The following is a 25027-nucleotide window of genomic DNA, read 5'->3' as shown; positions in this document are numbered from 1 at the left end:
TCACATAAAACAGACCCATCCAGCCCTGCTCAAGGAGAAGCTGCTCACTGGGCTACAGTGTTTTACCACAAGCCATGGCCCAAGAAGCAGTGGAAGATTCACCAACTCTACAGATATCTCAGGGCCACTTGCATCTGGGAAAAGAAGTGGTATGTGGCACAAAGAGTATTACTAGTATGTACATCTAAAATGTAAAATCTAAAAAATGTGAAATCTATTGTTCATTAGTACACTGGCGAGGAATGAAAGATTTTGAGCTGGGGAAGTCAATTAGCATGCAGCACAAATCTCAGAAAAAGCCAAGGGCAAGGTTGAAAGGAACAGGCTGCTCCCTGCACTCACCAGGTGCACTGCTCTGTCATTTGCTGCAGACCTCCACATCAGCACCCATGTTCAGTGAGAACTTCAGGCTCAGGTTGGACATTTGGTCACACTATGTAAAAGCCACAGGCTGAACTTCACCATCAGATCAGTGAGTGGTCACGGAAGATGGCTGCTTCCTGAGGCCTAGGGCCAAGATCTGCTCCACCACATCCTCGATGGGATAATGACCCCCTCTCAGTGGCGCAACTGGCAAAGTTCTTCAGAATTGAAGGGGAGATAAAGAGTTTTTCAGACAAACAAAAACTGAAGGAGTTCATTGCCACTAGACCAGCCTTACAAGAAATGTTAAAGAGCGTTCTTTAAGCTGTTGATCAAAACACCTGAACAGAGTGAAAACTTCCTGTGCAAGAATTGTTTCTGGTGGAGGTATTGGAATGAACAGCCATCATCAAGATAGTACTCACCCACTGTAGAACCCTTAGTGCTTAGAGCCAGCTGGAGTCCATTTGGAGGCATCAGTTATGTGGCCCGTGGATTTTCCTATAGTTGTCTTCATTGGTACTACACTTCTACCTCATTGAACCCTGATGTAGTGGCCAGGGCTGCTGGGATTTTCACAGTGCATGCTCCTTCCCAATGAGCAAATGTCTTAGAGTCATGCCAGACCTCATTTGATCCTGGCAGAAACACATCAACCACAGTAGCTTTTGGTTCTGTGACTGGATGAACCAATAAAGCACTTTCTTTTAGACAGCTCTCTGCTGAGTCTGGCTTCTTGTGCAAGATTTCCAAGATCATAAACTTCCATCTTCCTTCAAGGCCATGCTTAAACCTCCTGTGAAAACCTGGCCCCTCCAAGTATAGTCACTGCCTTACACTCATCATGATGTGCAGTTGTTTCCAGGTGTCTTGTCCACACAAAGCTGTGTGCTTCATGATGGTGGGGACTGCAGCCTTATTTACTTCCTCTTGTTTTGAGGGCCTTGTACGGTGATTGCTGAGAGTAGATGCTTCATAAATGTGAATTAGTAATCAGGGTTCAGGAGTTTACTAAGATTTCTGTACTTCTTTCTTCAATTTCTCCAGGCTGCAGGAATTGGTTGATCGAGTACTGGAACGTTTTCAGGCATCTGGACTAATAGTGAAAGAGTGGAATAGTGTGAAACTCCATGCTACAGTCATGAATACTCTATTCAGGAAAGACCCCAATGGTAAGTGCTTCATAGAACCACAGCACAGTTTGTGATCAACAAGGCCTAATGATGTCCCTGGGGTTTGAAGAGAATGGGCTATCAAAGAATCTCTGCTACATCTTCTGTTTTAGATCCATTAGCTTGTTTTGATGAGCGCAGTGGAAGGGGGCAGGGACATATCTAGCATGGGACTGTAACATTCCAAATCTTTTATTTCTGTCGCACATAGGGTTGCCGGATATAGCAAATAAAAATACAGGATGCCCAAGTAAATTTCAGGTGAAAAATGAATAATTGTTTTAGTGTAGGTATGTCCCATGAAATACATGGCAGCTTTTTTTTTTTTTTTTTTTTTTTTATAAAACAAGAAAGAAGATTAACTAGTAAAGGTAAATGTTAGAGCAGTGATTCTCAACTAGAGGCAGTTTTGCCCCCAGAGGACATTTGGATTGTCTGGAGACATTTTTGGTTGTCACAATTAGGGGGCTGGGAGTGAGTTGCTACTGGCATCTAATGGGTAGAGATCAGGGGTGCTGCTTAACCCTCTACAATTCACAGGACAACCCCTCATAACAAAGAATTATTCAGCCCCAAATGTCAGTAGCACGAAGATAGAAAAACCTTGTGTTATAGTAATGTTTTTTTCCCTCATGAATCTAAACCTTCATATAAAAATGCCTGTTTTAACCCTTTATTTGGCATAATAATCTACATTTTAATAAGGATTATTTTTCTTCCCATCCTCACCCACCAAGTGAAAGCTGTCTAGCACACATGTCAGCATCTATCTGATCAGGAGCTACAAATTCAAGTTATGTGCAGCTTCTTCTTCAAAGCCCTGTTGTTTAAAATATACCAGCACCAAAACTCCATATTCAGGTTTTATTACATTTGTGTTAGGACCCTGACCTTGGTTTTAGAAAGTCTACGTTGGAAGAGGACTCCATCAGGACTCCATCAGAACCCATGAACTATTTATAGATTTATAGTTTAGGACAGTTTTTGTGTCCCTTTTTACCAAAGTGCATCTTTTATTTTATTTTATTTTATTTATTTATTTATTTATTTTTTATAAATTTATTGATTTATTTTATTTATCTTTGGCTGTGTTGGGTCTTCATTTCTGTGCGAGGGCTTTCTCTAGTTGCGATGAGCGGGGGCCACTCTACATCGCGGTGCGTGGGCCTCTCACTGTCGCGGCCTCTCTTGTTGCGGAGCACAGGCTCCAGACGCGCAGGCTCAGCAGTTGTGGCTCACGGGCCCAGTTGCTTCGCGGCATGTGGGATCCTCCCAGACCAGGGCCCGAACCTGTGTCCCCTGCACCGGCAGGCAGACTCTCAACCACTGCGCCACCAGGGAAGCCCCAAAGTACATCTTTTAATTTCTTCAGCTACATACCAGAGATCTCAACTGTAAGTTGTTTGGTTTGGTTAGCGCCATTGTTGGACTAAGAGATATGTAGCTAATACAATTTTTGGTTCTAGTGTTAACTGTTCTATGATGCTACATTGTATTTTCTTTAAGGCTTTTCTAAATAAATCAGTGTTTTACCTTTCAGAGCACTGAGATCAAAAAACGTTCAAATGACTTCAGTCAAAGCCTATGGACTCTGGGTAGTTAATAGAATCCGAAGCGCTATACTTATTCTTGTTCTGATGGAATATATTTCTTTCATTTGGATAGTGGTATTGCAGAAGAACATTTGGAATTCCAGAAAAAATTTTTTTTCTGGAATATTTGATATAAATTATAATGTAAGTTATCTAATGGGAACATTTAAAGGAGTTTGTGGTATTTATTTTTTTCTGGACAGTTTTTCTAGTTTATTTATTTTTGGCTGCATTGGGTCTTCTTTGCTGCATGCAGGCTTTCTCTAGTTGTGCTGAGCGGGGGCTACTCTTCGTTGCGGTGCACGGGCTCCTTGTTGCCGTGGCTTCTCTTGTTGCGGAGCTCAGGCTCTAGGCACACGGGCTTCAGTAGTCGTGCCACGCGGGCTCAGTAGTTGTGGCACACGGGCTTAGTTGCTCCGCGGCATGTGGGGTCTTCCCGGACCAGGACTCGAACCCGTGTCCCCTGCGTTGGCAGGCGGATTCTTAACCACTGCCACCAGGGGAGCCCTGGACAGTTAGTTTTAATCTTGGAAAACAGTTAGATCCCCTGAGGTGGTGTACATTTTAACATCATCACGTAAAGACAGAGGTTCAGAACTCTAAAGTACGCTCTAGGAACTTCCCTGGTGGTCCAGCGGTTAAGACTCTGTGCTCCCAATGCAAGGGGCCCGGGTTCGATCCCTGGTCAGGGAACTAGATCCTTCATGCATGCCACAACTAAGATCCCGTGTGCTGCAACTAAGACCCGGCACAGCCAAGTAAATTAATTAATTAATTAATGAAAAAAAAAATAAGGTACACTCTAATTCAGGGGTCCCCAACCCCCAGGGCACACAGCAGGAGGTGAGTGGCGGGCAAGCAGGGGAAGCTTCCTCTACCGCTCCCCATTGGTCTCATTACTGCCTGAACCATTCCCCCCACCCTGGTCTGTGGAAGAATTGTCTTCCATGAAACCAGTCCCTGGTGCCAAAGAGGTTGGGCATCGCTGCTCTAATTCATTGGCTCAGAAGTTACATTGTATCTAGCACCATCCAATAGGACTTTCTGTGATGATAGAAATATTCCATATCTGTGAAATCCAGTATGGTAGCCACTATCCACATGTGGTTATTGAGTACTTGAAGATGGCTGGCTAGTGCGACTGAGAAAGTGAACTTTTAATTTTAATTAATTTAAATTTAAATAGGGACTTCCCTGGAGGTCCAGTGGTTAAGACTTCGAGCTCCCAATGCAGGGGGCACAGGTTCGATCCCTGTCAGGGAACTAAGATACTGTATGCCGCATGGCATGGCCAATAAAAAAAAAAGGAATTTAAATAATCACATGTGGCTAGTGGCTACTGTTTTTGGACAGTGCAGTATTTTATTAGACATCTAATACTATCAATAATACATTCTGCATCTGTCCTAGTCCTTAAAACTTAGTTCAGAGCTCTTACAACTATACCATACCCCATTATTAACTAACATCTTAACATAAAAGAGTTGAATTATATAGAAATCTGTATCTTTTAAATTGTGTGGATCCAGATGTATATTCAGTTGGCACCAGAGCTTCATGTAAGAGAATGTTCTGTGTTCACAGTCTAGTTATCCTTTCCTATTGACATATATTTTAAATATAATGGCTTTAGTGAGATATAATTCATATACTGTATAATTCACCTATTTAAAGTATATAATTCAATAATGTTTAGTATAGTGAGTAATGTAACCATTACCACAATAAATTTTAGAACATTTTCATCACCCCAAAAAGTAACTCCATAGTTATTGGCAGTGACTCCCCATTTTCCCCTTACTCTTCAGTCCTAGGCACCACCAGTCTACTTTCTGTCCAATGAATTTGCCTTTTTTGCATATTTCATATAAATAGAATCATGCAATGTGTGATCTTCTGTGACTGACTTCTTTCACTTAGCATAATGTTTATAAGGTTCATCCATGTTATAGCATGTATCAAATGTCATTCCTTTTTATTACCAAATAATAATCCATTGTATGGACATACACATTTTATTTATCCATTCATCAGTTGATGGACATTTCTGTTGTTTCCACTTTTTGGCTATTATGAATAATGCTGCTGTGAACATTTATGTATGTGTTTTTGTGTGGGCATATGTTTTCATTTCTATTAGGTATATACTTAAGTGTGAAATTGCTGCATTATGATATCACTATGTTTAATTTTTTGAGGAACTGCCAGACTGTTTTCCAAAGTGGCTGCACCATTTTACATTCCCACAAGCAGGACAGTAGTTCCCCCTTATCCGCGGGAGATACGTTCCAAGATCCCCAGTGGATGCCTGAAACTACATACCACATTCTGTATTTTTCCTATGCATACATAGCTATGATAAAGTTTAATTTATAAATTAGGTGCAGTAAGAGATTAACAACTAATAATAAAATAGAAGAATTAAACGATACACTGTAATAAAAAGTATGTGAGTGCTGTCTGTCTCTCTCAGAATTTTTTATTGTACAAATTTAGTGCCTTTTCCATTTTCACTAAGCACTTACCATGCACTGTGACCGTAACTTTTGCAGTTTCTGAGGTGTGACAGCAAAACTAGTACGAATCTCTTTTTCCTTCTTCCTAATTTCACGGATAGAAGATTCTTAATGTAGATATTAGCAAACCTCAGCATATGATGTTTTTCTTTCCTTATTAAGTCAAGAACTTTCACCATTTCACTTAAAGGAAGCGCTTTATGGCTTTTCTTTGGCATATCCGAATTGCTTGCATCACTATTCTTGCCCTTTGGGGCCATTATTAAGTAAAATAAGGGTGACTTGAATACAAGCACTGCAATACGTTGACAGTCAATCTGATAACAGAGGGTGGGATACGCTGGACAAAGGGATGACACTTTCTGGGTGGGACAGATCACGCTACTCAGAATGGTGCACAATACAAAACTTAGGAATTGTTTATTTCTGGAATTTTCCATTTAATATTTTCGGACCTCGGTTGACCATGGGTAACTGAAACCATGGAAAGCGAAACCATGAATAAGGAGGGACAACAGTATATGAGGGTCTCAATTTCTCTACATCTTTATCTGCACTTGTTATTATCTGTCTTTTTTATTATTGCCATCATTTTGGGTGTGAAGTGGTATCTCATTGTGACTTTGATTTACATTCCCCTTATGGCTAGTGCTACTTATAGATTTTGCACCTGTCATTAAACATTTTAATCTTCAGATTTCATTACTGCTTTTTTATTGACATTTACTTAGTATGAATTTACTTTAAAGTTTCACATCTCCTTTTAACAAGGAACCTATTTTTAAGTTGTGAAATTTGCATGGGATTGGGATCTTGGATTAAGAGAATAGTTCTCATTAGAAAAATAGTCCTGTAGTTACCCAGGTGTAATTCCAGTGGGCTAGCTAAAATATATTATGTTCATGGAGTTAGCACTTTGGATGTGTTTTATCAATTCTGACGTGGTAATCTTCATACTTATATACAATAAAAGAATATACTCAAAAGTAGAAATACAAATATTTTTGAGTGTCTGTTGATGGGCAGGAAAGGGTTGATATTTCAGAAAATATTCTGATAGTTAAGTAATTCTTGCAGATGCTTTGAATTTTATATACCCTGGATTCTTCTCTGTCTTGTGTTTTTCTCTTGAAAAGGCTATAGAATACATTGTTTTGCTTTTTCTTGCCAGTTATCCCTTTCCTTTGATATCCTTTTTCTGCTGCTTTTGAAGGACATCTTTTCGGATAAGCAAGCTAAATTAATGCAAGGAGTTAGAACACAGCTTTGATGAGGCTAAGGTCATAGATTTGCAGATTTCTGTGTAGAATGTCAGGATACCTTTGATTGTAACTGAAGAGGTTTTTCTCATTCGGGGTGAGTCCTTAAATCAATCCAAAGCATAGTTGCCGGCATTTTTGACTAGTTAATGTGTGGACTGTATATTTTTATGTATTTAAAAATGCATGTAGCTTATACAAAATCTTGGGGTTTTAGACTACAAGGAACCTTTGGAAATCACCTAGTCTTAACCTCTAACTTTGTAAATGAGGAACTGAGGTCCATAGAGGAGACATAAACTGCCTAAGAATATGGTTAGTTATGTAGTTTATGTACAGTGAGTACTTGGACAGTGTTCAATGAATAAATATATATCAGTTGATGACAGAGCTGAGACTAGATGCTGGGTCTCTTGACTCATAGCCTGATGTATTTCCCTCCATATTATGTCACTTTCCAGGTAGTACATGAAGATCTTGCTAGTTGTCCCTGTAGAAGTCCAAGAGAAAACAGATGCATAACCCAAGCTTCTCTTCTAACATTGTCTTTGGAATATTTACAGCTGAAGGCAGGTACAACCTCTACACAACGGATGGCAAATATATCTTCAAGGAAAGAGAATCATTTGATGGCCGAAACATTTTGAAGGTCAGTATGAAGCAGAGTGAATTGGAAACCTTTGGCATGTGTCCTAAAATAAGGGAGGACAATAAGTGGTTCTCCTTTTAACAGTAAAGTATATTTTTCTCATATTTCCCATGAGGATTATTGATTGAAAGGACTGTTAAAATTTTTTTTCATTGTCCTAAAAGAGAAATCTTTTTTGACTTGTTAAAAGGCTGTTGGTATCTCTTAGAGTACTTGAAACTGATGATTTAAGAAACAAGTCTAGTGACTGTTTGGATCCATAGGAATAAGTTGATTTTAACCTTGTGAGTCTTGCTCTGTACTTTACCTCTGGAGGACTGAGTGTGCATTTTTTTAAGTGAAAAAGAATAGTTTGTCTTGTTCTAGTAGATTTTTCTCTTCACCCACAAAGTCGCTCTCCAAAGTTCCTGTATAATCTATTTTTACTCAGGAACAGCCCATGTGCTAAAGACTTGGTGGTCCATTTCTGACTGTTGAGGATTTGCTTCTGAGCGTTAAATTAACCTATGAAATTTAAATAAAAAGGGTTCTTTAGGATTGCATTTATCTTTCTCCCACAGACCACATTCTGTAGCATCCACAGTTTATACCCTCTCTATCAGGTTAACATACCATTGTGCCTCTGCGCAAAGAGAAACATAAGTTGATACCAAAGGAGAGGTTTTTTAATTTTTTTCTAGATTTTTTTTTTTTTTTAAATGACTACATTTATTTATTTATTTTTTGGCTGTGTTGGGTCTTCGTTTCTGTGCGAGGGCTTTCTCTAGTTGTGGCAAGCGGGGGCCACTCTTCATCGCAGTGCGCGGGCCTCTCACTATCGCGGCCTCTCTTCGTTGCGGAGCACAGGCTGCAGACGCGCAGGCTCAGTAGCTGTGGCTCACGGGCCCAGTTGCTCTGCGGCATGTGGGATCTTCCCAGACCAGGGCTCGAACCCGTGTCCCCTGCATTGGCAGGCAGATTCTCAACCACTGCGCCACCAGGGAAGCCCAAGAGAGGTTTTTGATTCTTCATTTTACTTGTTCTATAATGATGTAGGTCATACATTTTCAAGGCCATGGGTGTTTTTTGGAGCTGGGAGGGAGAGTATGTATATAATAACTTCAGAATAAGCTCTAGCTTTAAAAATGTTTTTTCTTTTTCCTTCCTTCCTCCATTCCCTTATCTTATCACTTGACAGTTTTCTTGCCAAATGCCTAATATGACCTCATTGCGTATAATTAATGACTTCACTCTTCAGCAGCTGCAAGCTTCTCACTGCAGAGCCCAACAGGGCAATGACAGCATTCACTTAGGCAGGCATTCCTGCCTTGTGGGGAAGGGGCTTTGCAGCGCATTGTTGATTCCTTCTTTTACTTGATACCTTTTCTCTCTTTGAGTAAGTTTCTTGTCTTCAAAGTAGCTATTGTAGCTTCTGTTTGAGTGGCAAGCTGCTAATGAATTCAGTTGCAGTTTACTTATTTTCCCAGGCTACAGCTTCATTGTATGAATCTTTCTCCTCCTCTAGCTCATTTCCTGGGGCTTTTTAAATAATAGCATTAATTACTTTGCTTTTTTGTTATTGTTAATTTGATTAAGAAAAAAACTAGACGAATGGGGAAAGAAATCTGTTGGAATGACTCAAGCCAACTTGGTTCCTTTGAAATTAGAATTAAAGCCCAAAAGGTATGTTGATGCAAGTGGAGTGTGAGGTGCTTTGACATCTATAAGAGGGAGGTAACAGCAGGGAGCCTGAGAAGTTGCTGTATGAACACTATGGATCTCTCATTTAATATTTAATTTCTCTCATTCTGGAAAGTCAGTTTTCCATTTAAAGATGCTCGGCTTGGAAATCTTCCTAACCCACCCCAGTGATGACACAGCTGTAGCTCCCTCTAGTGTTGACGAAAACTTGCTATAGTAGTTGTACCTTTACTGTTAATGCCTAATCGGAGTTTTAGAGCTGGGCCCAGCTAGGTACTTGGAAACTATTTAATCCAGTTCCTCATTTTACTCTCTAAGGGTGTGAGATCCAGTATGGTTAAAGTGTTTTGCCAAAGGTTAACGCTAGATAGTAGCAGAGTCTGAATTAGAACAAAAAGATTCAAAGCTCACAAGTTAGCAATGTACCTCCTGTCTTCCATAAAGATGCTCAGTGTTTAGGTAGAGATCAGTAGATATTTGAAACTGGGCCTATCTGAATTGTGAAAATATCTGACTAGACATAAATGTTGGGGCAATGGGTGTGCCAGTTAGTCTAAAACTGGCTAATTAAGAATTAGACTTTTGAGTTGAATATAATACGAACATCAACAGAAATACTTATTGACTGTATACCATCTGTCAGACTATGTGCCCTGTAGATAAAAGTCATTATGATACAGTCCTTACCTTCCAGGAGCTTCCTGTCTTTGAGAGATACAGCCGGTTAATAGGTAATTACAGTATAAAATGATGGGGGCAAATTATGAGGTGGAGGGGAAGTACCTTTGAACCCAGGTAGTTGTAACAAAGTATCTTTTAATAGAATTTCCAATATATTACTTTTTTTTATATAAACTTATTTATTTATTTTTGGCTGCATTGGGTTTCATTGTGGTGCACGGGCTTCTCATTGCAGTGGCTTCTCTTGTTGTAGAGCACAGGCTCTAGGTGTGCGGGCTTCAGTAGTTGTGACACGTGGGCTCTAGAGCACAGCCTCAGTAGTCGTGGCGCACAGGCTTAGTTGCCCCGTGGCATGTGGGATCTTCCCGGACCAGGGCTCAAACCCGTGTCCCCTGCATTGGCAGGCGGATTCTTAACCACTGTGCCACCAGGGAAGTACCCCCAGTATATTACTTTTTAATCATTAGTTCCAGAAAATATAATCTTTCACTTACATTTAATCAAAGGAATTAACTTTTCTTTGAGAATAAAGATAAAATGTGGCATCCAACAACTAGCCCCCAAACACACAAGCGGTAATACCTGTATTTATGAAGTAGCTATAGCAGCCCACTTTTTGGAATTACAAGACAAGTCTTTCTCAACTAGAACATTAGAACCCATGGACCCTGAATCTCTTGCAAAAAAAAAAAAAAAAGATTTAAAAAACTGATGGATTATACATAGTTTTTGTACCAGATATAATTATTATGTTTAGAAAGGGAAAAAAATCACTTTCATTAACAAGATAGGAACTGACTTGGAATAAACAGAAAGGTTAACTGCATTGGTTGATAAGGATCCCAAGCATATGTGTACAGCATATTAACAGCTACATAGGTCAAGGATCAGGAATGCTGGTGATGGGAAGCAGCCTTGGAAAAAAATCAACTTCATCTGCTATTCAAAGAGAAACAAAACGAGAATGCAAGTCATTGCTCATTGCTGTAAGAATTTAATGAGTAACAGCCAATTGCTATTCTACTCCATGAAGAGAATTGGTCCTTTTGGCTTGGTGTAGTATTATGTGTTTTGGATGCCTTAATAAGAAAAAAAAAAAACTCCAACTCTTGGAGGTAGAAGCCACATTTTTCTTTTGTATAGCTCTTTTGAGAGTTGTTGCAGCTGTTACAGACTAGTATCTGGTTATTCCTAGTTAAAATAAGAATTTTCTTACTCTAAGAAAGACTTTGAAAGAGAACTGACAACTAAAGAATCATTCCATGTGTTTTTCAAACCAGAAAAGGAATATATTTAGTAATAGCATTTTTTTATGGAAGACTGACAGATAGCTCTGAAAGGAGGATATACAAGTGAAGAAGACCTAGGCCAGATTAATAGGATAGTGTCCTGTTAGAGGGTTTCCATTTCTCATCTAAGAGATAGGAGCAAAGATGTAGTTTGTCTATAATGCAGTGATAAACTTGTAAATGGAGAAATCATGCTGATCTAAAGACGTAATGCAGGAAATAACTGCTCCCTCGCTAGCTAAAAGTAGAATGGTCATTAACTGCCAGTTTCTGGAGAGAGAAGTGGTCTTAATGGCAGTCTGTTTGGGGGACTTATGAAATGGCCTTATGCAATCGAATCAGTATTCCAAGACTGTGCTCTCAGCAGATTGAATAGGGGTACAGTAGTAACTGTTTAAAAGCATAGCTTCTAACTGCAAAGTGAAGAGGAGACATTAGAGCCCTAGGTTGTACTCACCAGAGATGATTTGTTACAAATAAAGGCACAATAATATATTTGGGAAGGAATAGACAGTACTATAGGTCCAAAATCAAAGGGCATTGTGAAAGTACCATTTCTTTAGATACTTAAAAATCCTGGAAAAAAGTGATGCTGGGAAGACTGGACAGCTTCGTGTAAAAGAATGAAATTAGAACACTTCCTAACACCATACACAAAAATAAACTCAAAATGGATTAAAGACCTAAATGTAAAGCCAGACACTATAAAACTCTTAGAGGAAAACATAGGAAGAACCCTCTGACATAAATCACAGCAAGATCCTTTTTGACCCAACTCCTAGAGAAATGGAAATAAAAACAAAAATAAACAAATGGGACCTAATGAAACTTAAAAGCTTTTGTACAGCAAAGGAAACCATTAATAAGACAAAAAGACAACCCTCAGAATGGCAGAAAATATTTGCAAATGAAGCAACTGACAAAGGATTAATCTCCAAAATTTATAAGCAGCTCATGCAGCTCAATATCAAAAAAACAAACAATCCAATCCAAAGATGGGCAGAAGACCTAAATAGACATTTCTCCAAAGAAGATATACAGATTGCCAACAAACACATGAAAGGATGCTCAACATCACTAATCATTAGAGAAATGCAAATCAAAACTACGATGAGGTATCACCTCACACCAGTCAGAATGGTCATCATCAAAAAATCTACAAACAATAAATGCTGGAGAGGGTGTGGAGAAAAGAGAACCCTCTTGCACTGTTGGTGGGAATGTAAATTGATACAGCCACTATGGAGAACAGTATGGAATTTCCTTAAAAAACTAAAAATAGAACTACCATACGACCCAGCAATCCCATTACTGGGCATATACCTTGAGAAAACCGTAATTCAAAAAGAGTCATGTACCAAAATGTTCATTGCAGCTCTATTTACAATAGCCAGGATACATGGAAGCAACCTAAGTGTCCATCGACAGATGAATGGATAAAGAAGATGTGGCACACATATACAATGGAATATTACTCAGCCATAAAAAAGAAATGAAATTGAGTTATTTGTAGTGAGGTGGATGGACCTAGAGTCTGTCATACAGATTGAAGTAAGTCAGAAAGAGAGAAACAAATACCATATGCTAACACATATATATGGAATCCAAAAAAAAAAAAGGTTCTGAAGAACCTAGGGGCAGGACAGGAATAAAGACGCAGACATAGAGAATGGACTTGAGGACACAGGGAGGGGGAAGGGTAAGCTGGGACGAAGTGAGAGAGTGGCATGGACATACATACACTACCAAATGTAAAATGGATAGCTAGTGGAAAGCAGTTGCATAGCACCAGGAGATCAGCTCTGTGCTTTGTGACCACCTAGAGGGGTGGGATAAGGAGGGTGGGAGGGAGACGCAAGAGGGAGGGAATATGGGGATATATGTATATGTATAGCTGATTCACTTTGTTATACAGTAGAAATTAACACACCGTTGTAAAGCAATTATACTCCAATAAAGATGCTTAAAAAAAAAAATCCTGGAACATATAAACCAAGTAAAAAAAGAGATGAATTTTTTTTTCTTTTTATATATAAGAATACTTAAATTTAGAGAAAGAGGGAATTGGCAGTATTTAACTATATTAATATTTAATAGTACTTTGTCTGAAAATATGTTTTAAATCTAGCTAGGTACATTGAGACTTTTCTTGAAAGATGTAAATGAGAGTAACTCAAGTATTTCATTCATTTTTGCTTTTGCTCCATCGCTGCCTCTTAAAGTTCTTTAAAAGGACAGTTAGAATGAATGCATTTAAATGAGAGCTTTATTTAGTTTTCTTTACTTAGAGAAGTTTCTATAAAGGAAGCTGTTTAAAAATACATACTATTTATTCTCTTTGATAAAAGTTCATAAAACGTATATGTACTTTTAAGCAAATAATCATAAAGTGAACACTGTAACTACTACCAAGGTCAAAAAGCAGAATGTGCCTCACATGTCCTTCCCTGGCCAACTCTGTGGTCTATTTGTCCTAAGGTAACAAAGGCACAATTAAGTTCTTAAATACTCTGAGTGAAGAGGCTTGTTTTCAATGATTACTTGTTTCAGAGTATTAGAAGAATATTGAAAAGATGAATTCATTTTTATTTTTTCAAGGGAAGAGAGATTAGATTGAGAACTTGGTAGTAATTTTGTTTAAAAAGATATTAATGACTACAGAGGAAGACTAGCATTTAGAAAGTATGTTATTTCTAAGGAAGAAAATATTGTGTTTTTTATTATCCAATTCAGTATTAAGCCACATTACATACTGTTCTTGAAAATTACTTCTTAGTCACATGGCTCTTCTTTAGAAGTTTTTTTTTCAAAACTCACCTTTCGCAGAAAGCCTTTCCTTGAAAATCTATCACTAAATGTTCCATTGCACTATTATATCAGTATGAATAACAGCAAATTGAATGTAGAAAAAAGTTGCTATGTCTCATTACCACCGTAGCTATGGTGTCATTTTTACTACCTGATATTTCTATGACTTGAAATTTTTTTTTTTTTTGGCCGCACTGCACGGCTTGCGGGATCTTAGTTCCCTGATCAGGGGATCGAACCTGGGCCCCGGCAGTGAAAGTGCCGAGTCCCAACCACTGGACTGCCAGGGAATTCCCGAAATTTTAATTTAAGTAAAATCACTAAGCAGGTGTCACTTTCTCTTTAAGCTATTTATGCTTATACACTGTTGACATTTATTAACTTCACTTGGGCATACTAATATTTTGTAAGAGCTTTTATCCACAGCATTGGAAGCAATCACATCATTCTTGACAATCATGTAAAATAGGCAGCTTGTTAGAGGAGCAAATGTACAACTTTCTGGAGAATTTACTTGGAAAATAAAAGCAAGATGTTGTGGAAAAGGCTTCTGTAAGAAGAGAGTTCATAGAAATAACATATATACTCACATATGTATATATTAATTAAGGATTGGAAGATAAAGCTAAGGAAATCTCTGGCAAAGTGGAGAGATAGAAAATAGGGAAAAGTCTGACAAAGAGGATCCTCAGGCAGTGCAAAAATTAACTGTTAGGGTTCTGAAAGCAGAAAACAGACCTTGGAGTCTTGAACTTGGATGAAAGAGCCTCTGGACTGGTAGTGTTCCCAGGTACTTGGCAATAGTAAAGAAAAATCCTTTCTGGAAAAAGTTCTATCACCCTCTGCCTAAAAATATTCTTCTAAGGAACTTTTGCCCCCAAAACAGCCAATACACAAAAATAACTAGGCATATGAGGAAACCACTCACCATAAGCAAACAGACATCCAGAACTCATAAAGACATGAAATACTAGAATTATCAGACTTAGGCTAAAAACAACTTTTTTATCAGGTAATTGGGAACTATTGCAAAGAAAAAGTGATGTAGCAGTTTTGAAAAGAACCAAGTAGAAATGCTAGAACTGTAAAAAGGCAATAACTGAACTTAAAAGCTCAGTGGATGGATTTAGCAGCAAATTAGCAAATTAGATGGAGCTGCAGAGGGAAGTAGTGAAGTGGAAATTGTCAGAAGAAATTATCCAACATGTTGCATGGGCGGAGGGGAAAGGTAAAAATTACAGATGAGAGAAATAGAGACATATAGGATAAAGTGAGAAGATCTAATATACATTTAATTGGAGTCCCAGAAGGAGAGGAGAGAGAGAATGGGCCAGAGCTGATGAAAGACATCAACCTACAGATTAAAGAAGCCAAATGAATTCCAAACAGTTTTGTTGAGTGAGCCTATATTGCACTTTTCTTTCCTACAACTTGTGACTGAATCATGGACAACATTAACTAAACTACTTAGGCCCCAGCACTTTTTAAAATGAGTGTCCAGATTTTGTTGGCAGTATCCACATTACAAAGAACAAAAACCAGGAAATCAGTGAAAGAATGCTTTTCTTAAAGTAGGTTATGAAGAAAAAAGAAAGAAGGGTAAAAGGTATCCAGGAATTCTCTTTACTATTTTTGTAACTTTTCTGAAAGACTGAAACTACATCAATGTAAAAAATTATAAAAAAAAAAAAAAAAAAAAAGAAGATGGAAAGACAGACATGCTCTTGGGAGGGGAATAGGACACTAACCATTTGTTATGGTTGTGGGTTTTTTTTTTTTTAATAACCATCTTCCAGAAAAGTTTGTTGAAGTCTTGCCTATGTTCTGTTCCAGCATTTAGGATAGATGTAACTTCTGTTAATTCCTGATCTTACTACAAAATTTGGCCCATTTGATTTCAAGGGGTATAAGAATTTAATGTAAGGAACAACTTCCTGATTAAGATGTTTCATATTGAGCAAGCTACTAATAAGGTAGCTGCATCTTTCACTAGAATGTTTTTTGTTTTGTTTTGTTTTATGTAAGAAAATAGAGTCCATTTCTCTTTAAAGCCATTCTTCCCACCAACATCCTTTTCAAACTATTCCATTTAATTCCATGAAACCTATCTGTCAGCTCTGTCATTACACTGAAACCGCACTGTAAAAAGGCACCAGTAGCCCCCTTTTGTCCAGAGCCTTAACCTACTTTAATTTTTTCCCAGTAACCACATTGAGAGTTGTAAGCCCTTTTCTCTTTCAAATGTTGTCTTCTCTTGGCTTCAGTGGCAGTTGGCTCTCCTGGTTTTTTTCCTTTTTCTGGTTCTACTTTTTTTTTTTTTTAATTCACTGCCTTGTATGACTACTTCCTAAAGTTTTGTCCTTATCTTTCTGTTTTTCTTTTACTGCAATCTTGTTCTATCCAAATCCTACTCATTCTTCAAAGTCCAATACAGGTGTTACCTCCTCCATAATGGTAAGGACCATCCCAGTCTATGGCATGCTTCCACCTCTTAATGCCTTCCCTCCTCTCCTTACTTTGTGCAGACACCATTCACGTGCCTCTCAGCGCTTAGCAATGTCTCTTGTGCCTGGCAAGCATTTGGGAAGCTTTTTCTGGATTGGCTAAAACTGTTTTCCGTAGAAATCAGAAATCTATAAATTTCTATAGAATCTTCCTTTGGCAGAAGAAAAGAAAAAGATTTTGTTTGACAAAGGGGATATTTTTTGCCCCTTACTTGAAATTGTAACTCTCAGAGCAGGGTCCTGCAAGCTGTGGTCTAAGGACCAAATTTGGCCTATCCCCTGTTTTGTTGTATGGACCTCAAACTATGAATGGTGTTTATATTTTTTTAATGGTTGAAAAAAAGTAAAAGAAGAATAATTTATAACATGTAAAAATTATATGAAATTCAAATATCAGGGTCTCTAAATAAAATTTTATTGGAACACAGCTGTCCTCATTTGTTTATGCACTGATTGCTTTTGCGCCACAGTGCCAAAGTTAAGTAGTTGTGATGAACAATGTATGACCACCTGACCCTTTATGGAAAAAGTTTGCTGACCACTGTCTTAAAGGTTACTGTTTAGTTCAATTTTTTTTTATTTCACCCAGTGCCCTTTCTGCTTTATGATTAGATATGATGCTTGTATTTAATAGACCTTCAAGATATATTATTTATGTCATAAATATTTAGTTAACGGCAGTCAGTCCTATTGAATTTTCATTTACTTAACTCTTTTCTAGCAAATGTTTCTTTTTAAAAATTAGTTTACTAAATTCAAGAAAAGAGAGCCCCAAGTCAAATATACCTGTAACTCATACTCACAATCCTCCATTAATAAGTGAAGTTCATTTTTCAGTTAAATTTGATTGCAACTTTATTACTTCACATCAGCAAGGTTCAGCTGATAGGAATAATAATGAGCTTGAATTTACATTTAAATTCCTTTTATTTCAAAATACATCCAAAAATAATTTTGTGTTTCTCTGTGGTGTGCACTAATTAACTTTAAACATGAACAGTGATTTCTTTTGCATTTTCATTTATGCCTTATTACAGAAGGTATTAATAAAAAGTATTGAATGAAAACTAAAGACCAGTGAACTTGTAAGTAAACCTGTGTTAATTTTAAAATTAGCATGAATAGGGCTTCCCTGGTGGCACAGTGGTTAAGAATACGCCTGCCAATGCAGGGGACACGGGTTCAAGCCCTGGTCCTGGAAGATCCCACATGCCGTGGAGCAGCTAAGGCCGTGCGCCACAACTACTGAGCCTGTGCTCTAGAGCCTGCGAGCCACAACTACTGAGCCCACGTGCCACAACTACTGAAGCCCACGTGCCTGGAGCCCGTGCTCTGCTACAAGAGAAGCCGCAGCAATGAGAAGCCCGTGCACCGCAACGAAGAGTAGCCCCCGCTTGCCGCAACTAGAGAAAGCCCGCGCGCAGCAGCGAAGACCCAATGCAACCAAAGATAAATAAAAATAAATAAATTTTTAAATAAATAAATAAATAAATAAAATCAGCATGAGTAGCAGAAAAATGTGGCATTTAGAAAGGAACCTGTGACAAGACATCTTGCCAAAATACGGCCACTCTTGCTTTGCTCTGTTAGTGATAAAATATGGCTCTGCCTCCATTCTTTTTTTTTTTTTCCCCCCATGGGTTTAGAATGCAAGTTTTATTTTTGAATCCCCGTTGAAATAAATATGTTACTCTTTGAAAAATATTTAGTTATATGCCACTAAAATTATCCCTAGAGCCCCCAGTGATAGTCATGCCCCATTCTGGAAAACACTACCATAGGGAATTACTGGAGGTACCCTGGGGAGGTAGGATGAGACCACTGTTTGTTGAGCAAGGGTCGTCTGTGTCCCAAGTAAGCTGCTTGCTGCTGTTCATAATTCTCTGAACCCCAGACCTACCAGCATATTGGATCTTATCTTTCCTGGCTGGCAACACTTTGGTGGCTCCCTATTCTCTTCTAGATAGAAGAGTAAATACCTTAACATAACCTACAAGGTCCTTGGGGATGCTGGGATAGGCCTACCATTGCCCCATCAGGCTGGTGAAGAGAGGGGGACAGGAAACAGGGAGGATCTCCTGGAGGAAGTGACATTTGAGCTGAAGTCTAACCAATTTATGGGAGAGAACTAGGTGATGGTGGTGAAGAGCTTTTTTAGGTAGAAGGAACAGCATGTGCAAATTTCCTGAGGCAGGAAGGAACAATGTGCATGTGAGCACCTGAAAGAGGCACTAGAGGAAGAGTCAGGGAGAGGAGTTTTGCAGGGGCCAGACCCTGCCTGCAGTCCCTGGAGGCATCACAAGCACTGTGATCTTAATGCTGTGCCTTACGAGGAGCCATTTAGAGCTTCAAGAACCGTGACTTCAGTTACTTGAATAACAAATACTTTTTGAACAGCTACTCCAGGTGGAGCACTGGGGATTTTAATAGAACAAGACTCTCATGGTCCCTGCTATCAGGAAACTTATATTCTTTTAAAAACAAAAGTTATACATATGCATGGTTTAAAGAAATAACAAGTATTATAAGGTTTTCTATGAAAACAGAAGGCAGTCCACTACCTTTTCCCCCTTTTCCACTTTCGCAGTCTGCCTCCATTCTTGATGATTATAAAACAAAACTTGAGCAAATGGGAGATGCAGGAAGTCATTAGGGGCTTTTCATATTTTGCTAGTAATAGAAATAATGTATTATATGTTAAAAGTCTGAAAGACTTCTGACAGGTGATTGAGCAATTTCTTAGAGCATCAGATATATAAGGAAAAGTACAGTTTGAAATGCTTCAGTTTGGTTTGGTACTATCTTGTTTTAGATTATTGGGTTGGGGGCAGGGGGAAGATTCACATCCAAGCAGTATTTCACCAAAACTTATCCTCTGAATTTGTTTTATGTGTCACTTTGCCTGGAAAGTGAAATCTTAAAACACTGATGAGAGCAGCTAAAGATATGACTGTCAGTGAGGCACAACCATTGTTAAAATGAAACTGGAAAATGAGCAGTTGGCTGATTTTTGACAGAGCCAACATCTGTTCTAGAAAGATGCACCCTCCCTGGTCTGCTGCTGTCTGTTCATACAAGATGGTTTTTTTTTTTCTCCCTTCACTCTCTTTTGAATTTATGTTTATTGGTTATTCATCTTTGCAGTGGTACTGGGATACTTCATGCCTTGTCTTGGCTCAGGCAGGGAATGATGGGTTTGGAAAGTCTAACCTGCACAAAGACAAGAAATAGGCAAAGACAATAAGAATGAAAAAGAATTATGAGATTAAAATTACTTTTCTTAAAATCTTTTCTGGTTTTTATCAGGATGAAAAATATTTTATTGAATACCTGCTAAAGATAAAACACTAAGCTACATGCTTGGTGCATTTGGGGGGGGATGGGGATAAATATTCGATTGTTTGGTCCCTCTGATCCCATTCCTATGAACTCTTTTGACAAGGTGCCTGTTGTTATTGTGGGGAATATTTATTTCTTTTATATATTCATTTGTAGGGGTCTAGTATATCATTTTGGGTGTAGTTCACAAGTGAAGGGAGTTGGGTTATGGTTCACTTGGGTCTATTTTATTTTTTTTAAGTTGTGGTAAAATATACGTAACATAAGATTTACCATTTTAACCACTTCAAGTGTATAATTCAGTGTCATTAATAAGCAGGTTCACATTGTTGTATAACCATCACCACTATCCATCTCCAGAACTTTTTCACCATCCCAAATTGAAACTGTGTACCCATTAAACAATAACTCTTCATTCTCCCCTCCCCTCCACCCTTGGCAACCATAATTCTACTTTCTGTCTCTATGAATTTGGCTCTATAGGTACCACATGTAAGTGGAATTATACAGTATTTACCTTGATTCTGGCTTATTTCAGTTACATAATGTTTCCAAGTTTCATACACATTGTAGCATGTATCAGGATTTAGTTTCTTTTTGAGACTGAATAATATTCCATTGTATGTATACATTCATTCCATTGTGGTTTTTTAGCTACAGTGTAAACACACCAGTAACCAAATATAAATCTGCACCTAGAGATGGTGACAGGGCACTGTCTTCCTTGAGACAGCCTATTGTTTAGAGACCAGACCAAATGAAACCATATTAGATTAGGTGGCTTGGTGCCAGCAATGTCTAAGCGTTATTCCAAATGTTAGAGGACATTGTGGAAAGAGAAGGGAAGTGAGAGTGAAGTTCACGATGAAGCTGTGACGATTTCTTAAGAAATCATGTCTTCTTTCCCATATCTCAATGGTGAAACAGTTTTAGAACTAATGCTCGTAGATGAACATTATTATTACAAAATAAAAGTAGAAAAACAAGATGTAAGTCAACCAGAATTCCAGTTCAAAGTTTGCGCTCTCAGTTGTAGGTTAAAACATTGATACCAGTTTGTTAAATTGGAGAGGTCTTGCAACTCCTGAGGTGTGTGTGGGGATGATAACCCTACCCCTCTTCCAAGGCCTTTTGTCTGACCTTTAGCCCACACCTTTGCAGAGGGGGAGGAGGCCATCTGGACTGGATTACAGACAAGTAAGTGTGTGTCATAATAGATAATGTTCCAGTGGTGCTACTGAAGGCAGGTTTCCTATGGTCCTGACAGAGGACAAAATAAATATTTCACGTCTTGTTGTCTAATAAGATAAGATGACTTAGTTGAAAATCTAAGATAACATGTGGCAACCTCTCTCTCACCTTCCAAGGAAGCATTTCAAACAGCTATTTTTTGGACAGCTCTTATTTATACGTATATGTGCTCTTGCTGGTGCCTGATGTTGCCGAGGGACATCTGATTTGCTCTTTAACTTTTCTTGTTGCTGTTCTCCTGTTGGAAAAGTTGGAGTGGAGGTGGCTGTACCTGATGACCTTTCCTCTTTTCTCACTGTTCTTTTTCTGAATTTGTCACTTGCCACACTAGTCAGCCTCTTGGTGCCCCGCCTCCCTAAAGCCATTTGCCTAGAGACCCCCAGGCTGAGCAGAAATCATCTCTGCTGCTTTCTGCTGACGTGCACTTCCTTTCTCATATATAATACAAAGATCAAACACTTACCTCCTGTTGCTATTGTTTGAGGGACAATTATGAGTAATCCCTGAGGGAAGATGACCAAACTGAAAGTAAGAGTGGTAACAGATTTGAATGAGCATTATGCAGCCTCCTTCTAAGGGAAAGAATTTATCTGCAGAAACGTTACCTAGATTAGTTCTGAAAGGGCATCTGCCCTTAGGGCTGGTGGTCACAGGCTTAGGGCATTGAAGAGACCCTGCTAGCCAGCAGCCACCTGGGGCAGTTTTTCCCTGGTGAAGCAGTAATATCCATGCCTGAAGGCAGGGCTTTCTCTGGAAGAAATTTTGCAGCAAACTCAACTCCCAGCGGCCCATCTCTGATGCTAATTCTACCTGCTGCTGTGGAAACCAGCAGAGCGTGCTGCTGTGTGCTGAGATGAGGTCTGGGTTCTTCAGCCGTGTCAGCACAGCCTCTTCTCTCCTGCCTCCTACCTCCACCCACATTTTTTTATTGCTTCTTTTTAAAACTGAAAAGACTCTGCAGGGAGGGGAAGTCCTTTGGCATTTTGAGTATTGAGGTGCTCAGCAGAACTGCCTGGCATCCTGTTTGTATATAGCAGTTTTAATTCACTCTCTAATAGGTCATTTGGCCTTACCAGCAGAGTCTTAAACTTGATAATCCTCACGTCAGCAGTGAGGCTCAGGCCAAACATCCAAAAGTGCAACACTGCGTAATTATTTGAAGGAGGTTTTAAAGCCTTCATTCCCTGGCTGTTTGGCTTCTGCCTGGCGCCTCTTCAGGTCAGGCCTATAACATTCCTCGTGCTCTCTGCAGCTGAGAGAGGCAGGTGGTTTGGGAGAGCAGAATCAAAGAGGGAAGTTCACATTCCCATTCTGTGTGAGCAGCTTGATAACGTTCCTATGCCACTGCTGTCAGTGGAGATGAGACTTGGGCTCTGGTGACATGCAAGCTTTTTGGTACTGTTTTAATGGAGATGCCCAAAGCAGGAGTGATGTGCTGATAGGTTGAAAAATCGTAACTGATCCACTGGTTACATTCTTCTTGCTGCTTTCCTTTTAGAGGTAATTGATGATAAGAATTACTCCTCCCACAGACTGGCCTTGACTTGCTCCCTCGATCTGAGGTGCCTCTGGCCTTTTGGAAGCACATTATGTCCTATTTTTATTGGCTATTATTAGCTATCATTATTGGCTCTCACCACTGATCACTGCAGTTTGAGGTTTCAGATTAGATGTGGTGTCTCAGGCGGAGTTAGGGCTGTATTTGGAGATGACTGTAGGATAGTAACCACCTAACAATCACATTGTCTTTTATTCTGAAGTAGATGTTTCTATTCCATTCTTTAAAAATATTATAGCCCCGTGAAACCAGTTGATGACTGCAGAGACTGTAAGCTATCAGAGTTCCTTCTAGACCTTTTCTTTTTTTCTTTTAAGGAAGCTGCTTTTTGTCCTGTAATGATGCATTGGACGTTATAGTTGGTGAGTGACAATAATAGAGCTCAAAATTCCATCTGATAATTTATCTTCCTGTAACTGCAGAATATCCTTGTAAGGTATTGTCCCTGTTTAAAGATGGAGAAATTGAGGGAGAGAGTAGCTATGTGGTTATTGATAAGAAAGCATTGAAGTCTAGTTTGCCCTAAGAACTGTTTTGATCTCTCTCTTCAATAGAAAAGAAGTTTCTACCTTTGGTTTCCAGGTGAAGTTGGGTATGTTTGTGTATGTGTAGAGGGACATGGCTTACCTTAGTGTGGATAGGCTCCATTGTGTTCTTTTGTGATGATTTAGAAAGAATCAATGTGAGTGCAGCCTGTATGAATATTTTTCAAGTAGATGGAAGGTGTTTTTGACCTGATGTGTTGGATCACCATTTTCCTTCTTATCTCTTCACAATCTCTCGTATTTACTCTCTTCAAGAGTAATATTGCACGTAGCCAGAAGAAAAATGCAAGGTACGGGAAGGCTTGAGAATTTGAATTGCCTGGTGCCTTGGCAGAAACTCAGAATCATTTTTTTAGGTTTGGGGAATTTTAACAAACAAAACTTACCTGTGGGAAAAGAAAAAACTTACTTGTGATCCTAATTCTAAGTGACATTGGCAATATGACATATGAAGAGCTGTGATAGTTTTCAAATCTATTATATTTTTAGTCTGTTGTCCATATCTTTCTGTTTACTACCTAAAGTCTTATCATTCTTGTACCTGGAGGTACAATTTCGTGAAGAATGCTTCTGAAATATACCATTATTTGTTCTGTTGTTTTTCAATTAGAATCTTCCAAGGACTGTGATTATAGTTTTTTCACATTACTTGTTTGTCTTTCTTGGCCACAAAACCAAGTGGACGCTTCCTTTGCTGTCTGATTGCATATGCATAGCCCAAGGATGGGACTTCTTCCCCACTTGGCATTCTTTGGTACAGATTTGTTATTCAGATTGTGAGACAAATGCACACTGCCATGTGGACATGGCCTTCTACTGGCCTGTGTTCTAGGCCTGGTCCCAGGAACTCTTAAATTTATATCACAATGTTAGTGGTCCTAGCCTGTCTCTGTTTCTTATCTTTTAAATGGGGATAATAATGCTGAGCTCTGGTTTATGTCACAGTGATTTTTTGAAGGGTTAATGAGCTGGGCTTTGTGAGATACTTTTTAGATCCTTAGATGAAAGGTGTTATTTAGCCTCAGCAAGGCTTCCTGTGGGAGTGCCTTCCAAAGAGCTCAAAGTGCTTGTCAGACTGTCTTCTATTCATCCGCATACCATCCCGGGTAGGGAGGTAGGTGGGGGAGCATTATTATTAAGTACAAAATAGTGTTATTACTGATACTTTTATCTGTAAACAGGAGGTAATTGTGAGAAATAGAAGCTGGTAAAACAGATTATAGAAGAAAAACACTGGGAAAACTTCAGAGTAGCGTGCGTTTGCCATTCCTGTTTACTTTAGGTTTCCGAAGTCTAATTGCCATACATGAAAACAATAGAAATCATCCCTTCTTGGGGGAGAAACAGGACCCGTTGCATCCTTCTAAATCCTTGCATTAATTGAACACCAGTACTTATTTTCATTTGTACCAGATTATGTACTAAGGGTTAGTTTAACTTGCACATACCAGGAATGACTATAAATTTCATAGGACTTAACATTTTTTAAAAATTGTATAAGGACTTCCCTGGTGGTGCAGTGGTTAAGAATCTGCCTACCGATGCAGGGTACATGGGTTCGATCCCTGGTCCGGGAAGATCCAACACGCTACGGAGCAACTAAGCGTGTGCGCCACAGCTACTGAGCCTGCGCTCTATGGTCCGGGAAGATCCAACATGCTACAGAGCAACTAAGCGCGTGCGCCACAGCTACTGAGCCTGCGCTCTATAGCCCGTCGCCACAGCTACTGAGCCTGCGCTCTATAGCCCGTGAGCCACAACTACTGAAGCCCACGCGCCTAGAGCCCGTGCTCTGCAAGAAGAGAAGCCACCGCAATGAGA

General features: G+C 39.1%; 1 protein-coding gene across 3 annotated transcripts in view; it reads left to right on the top strand.

Annotated features, from left to right (window-relative positions):
* Positions 1-25027, top strand: part of ASCC1 (activating signal cointegrator 1 complex subunit 1) — a 96246-nt gene that overhangs the window by 61665 nt on the left and 9554 nt on the right. For all 3 annotated transcript variants that reach the window (XM_082406890.1, XM_082406891.1, XM_082406892.1), the window contains exons 8-9: positions 1411-1535; positions 7466-7551. In XM_082406890.1, coding sequence (XP_082263016.1) covers positions 1411-1535; positions 7466-7551 — 211 coding nt within the window. The remainder of the gene's footprint in view (positions 1-1410; positions 1536-7465; positions 7552-25027) is intronic.

Source organism: Balaenoptera borealis (assembly GCF_965194805.1).
Source record: "Balaenoptera borealis genome assembly, chromosome: 10".
Lineage (NCBI taxonomy): Eukaryota > Metazoa > Chordata > Mammalia > Artiodactyla > Balaenopteridae > Balaenoptera > Balaenoptera borealis.
The sequence above is the reverse complement of the archived record's forward strand: the minus strand, read 5'-3'. Positions and strand labels throughout refer to the sequence as shown.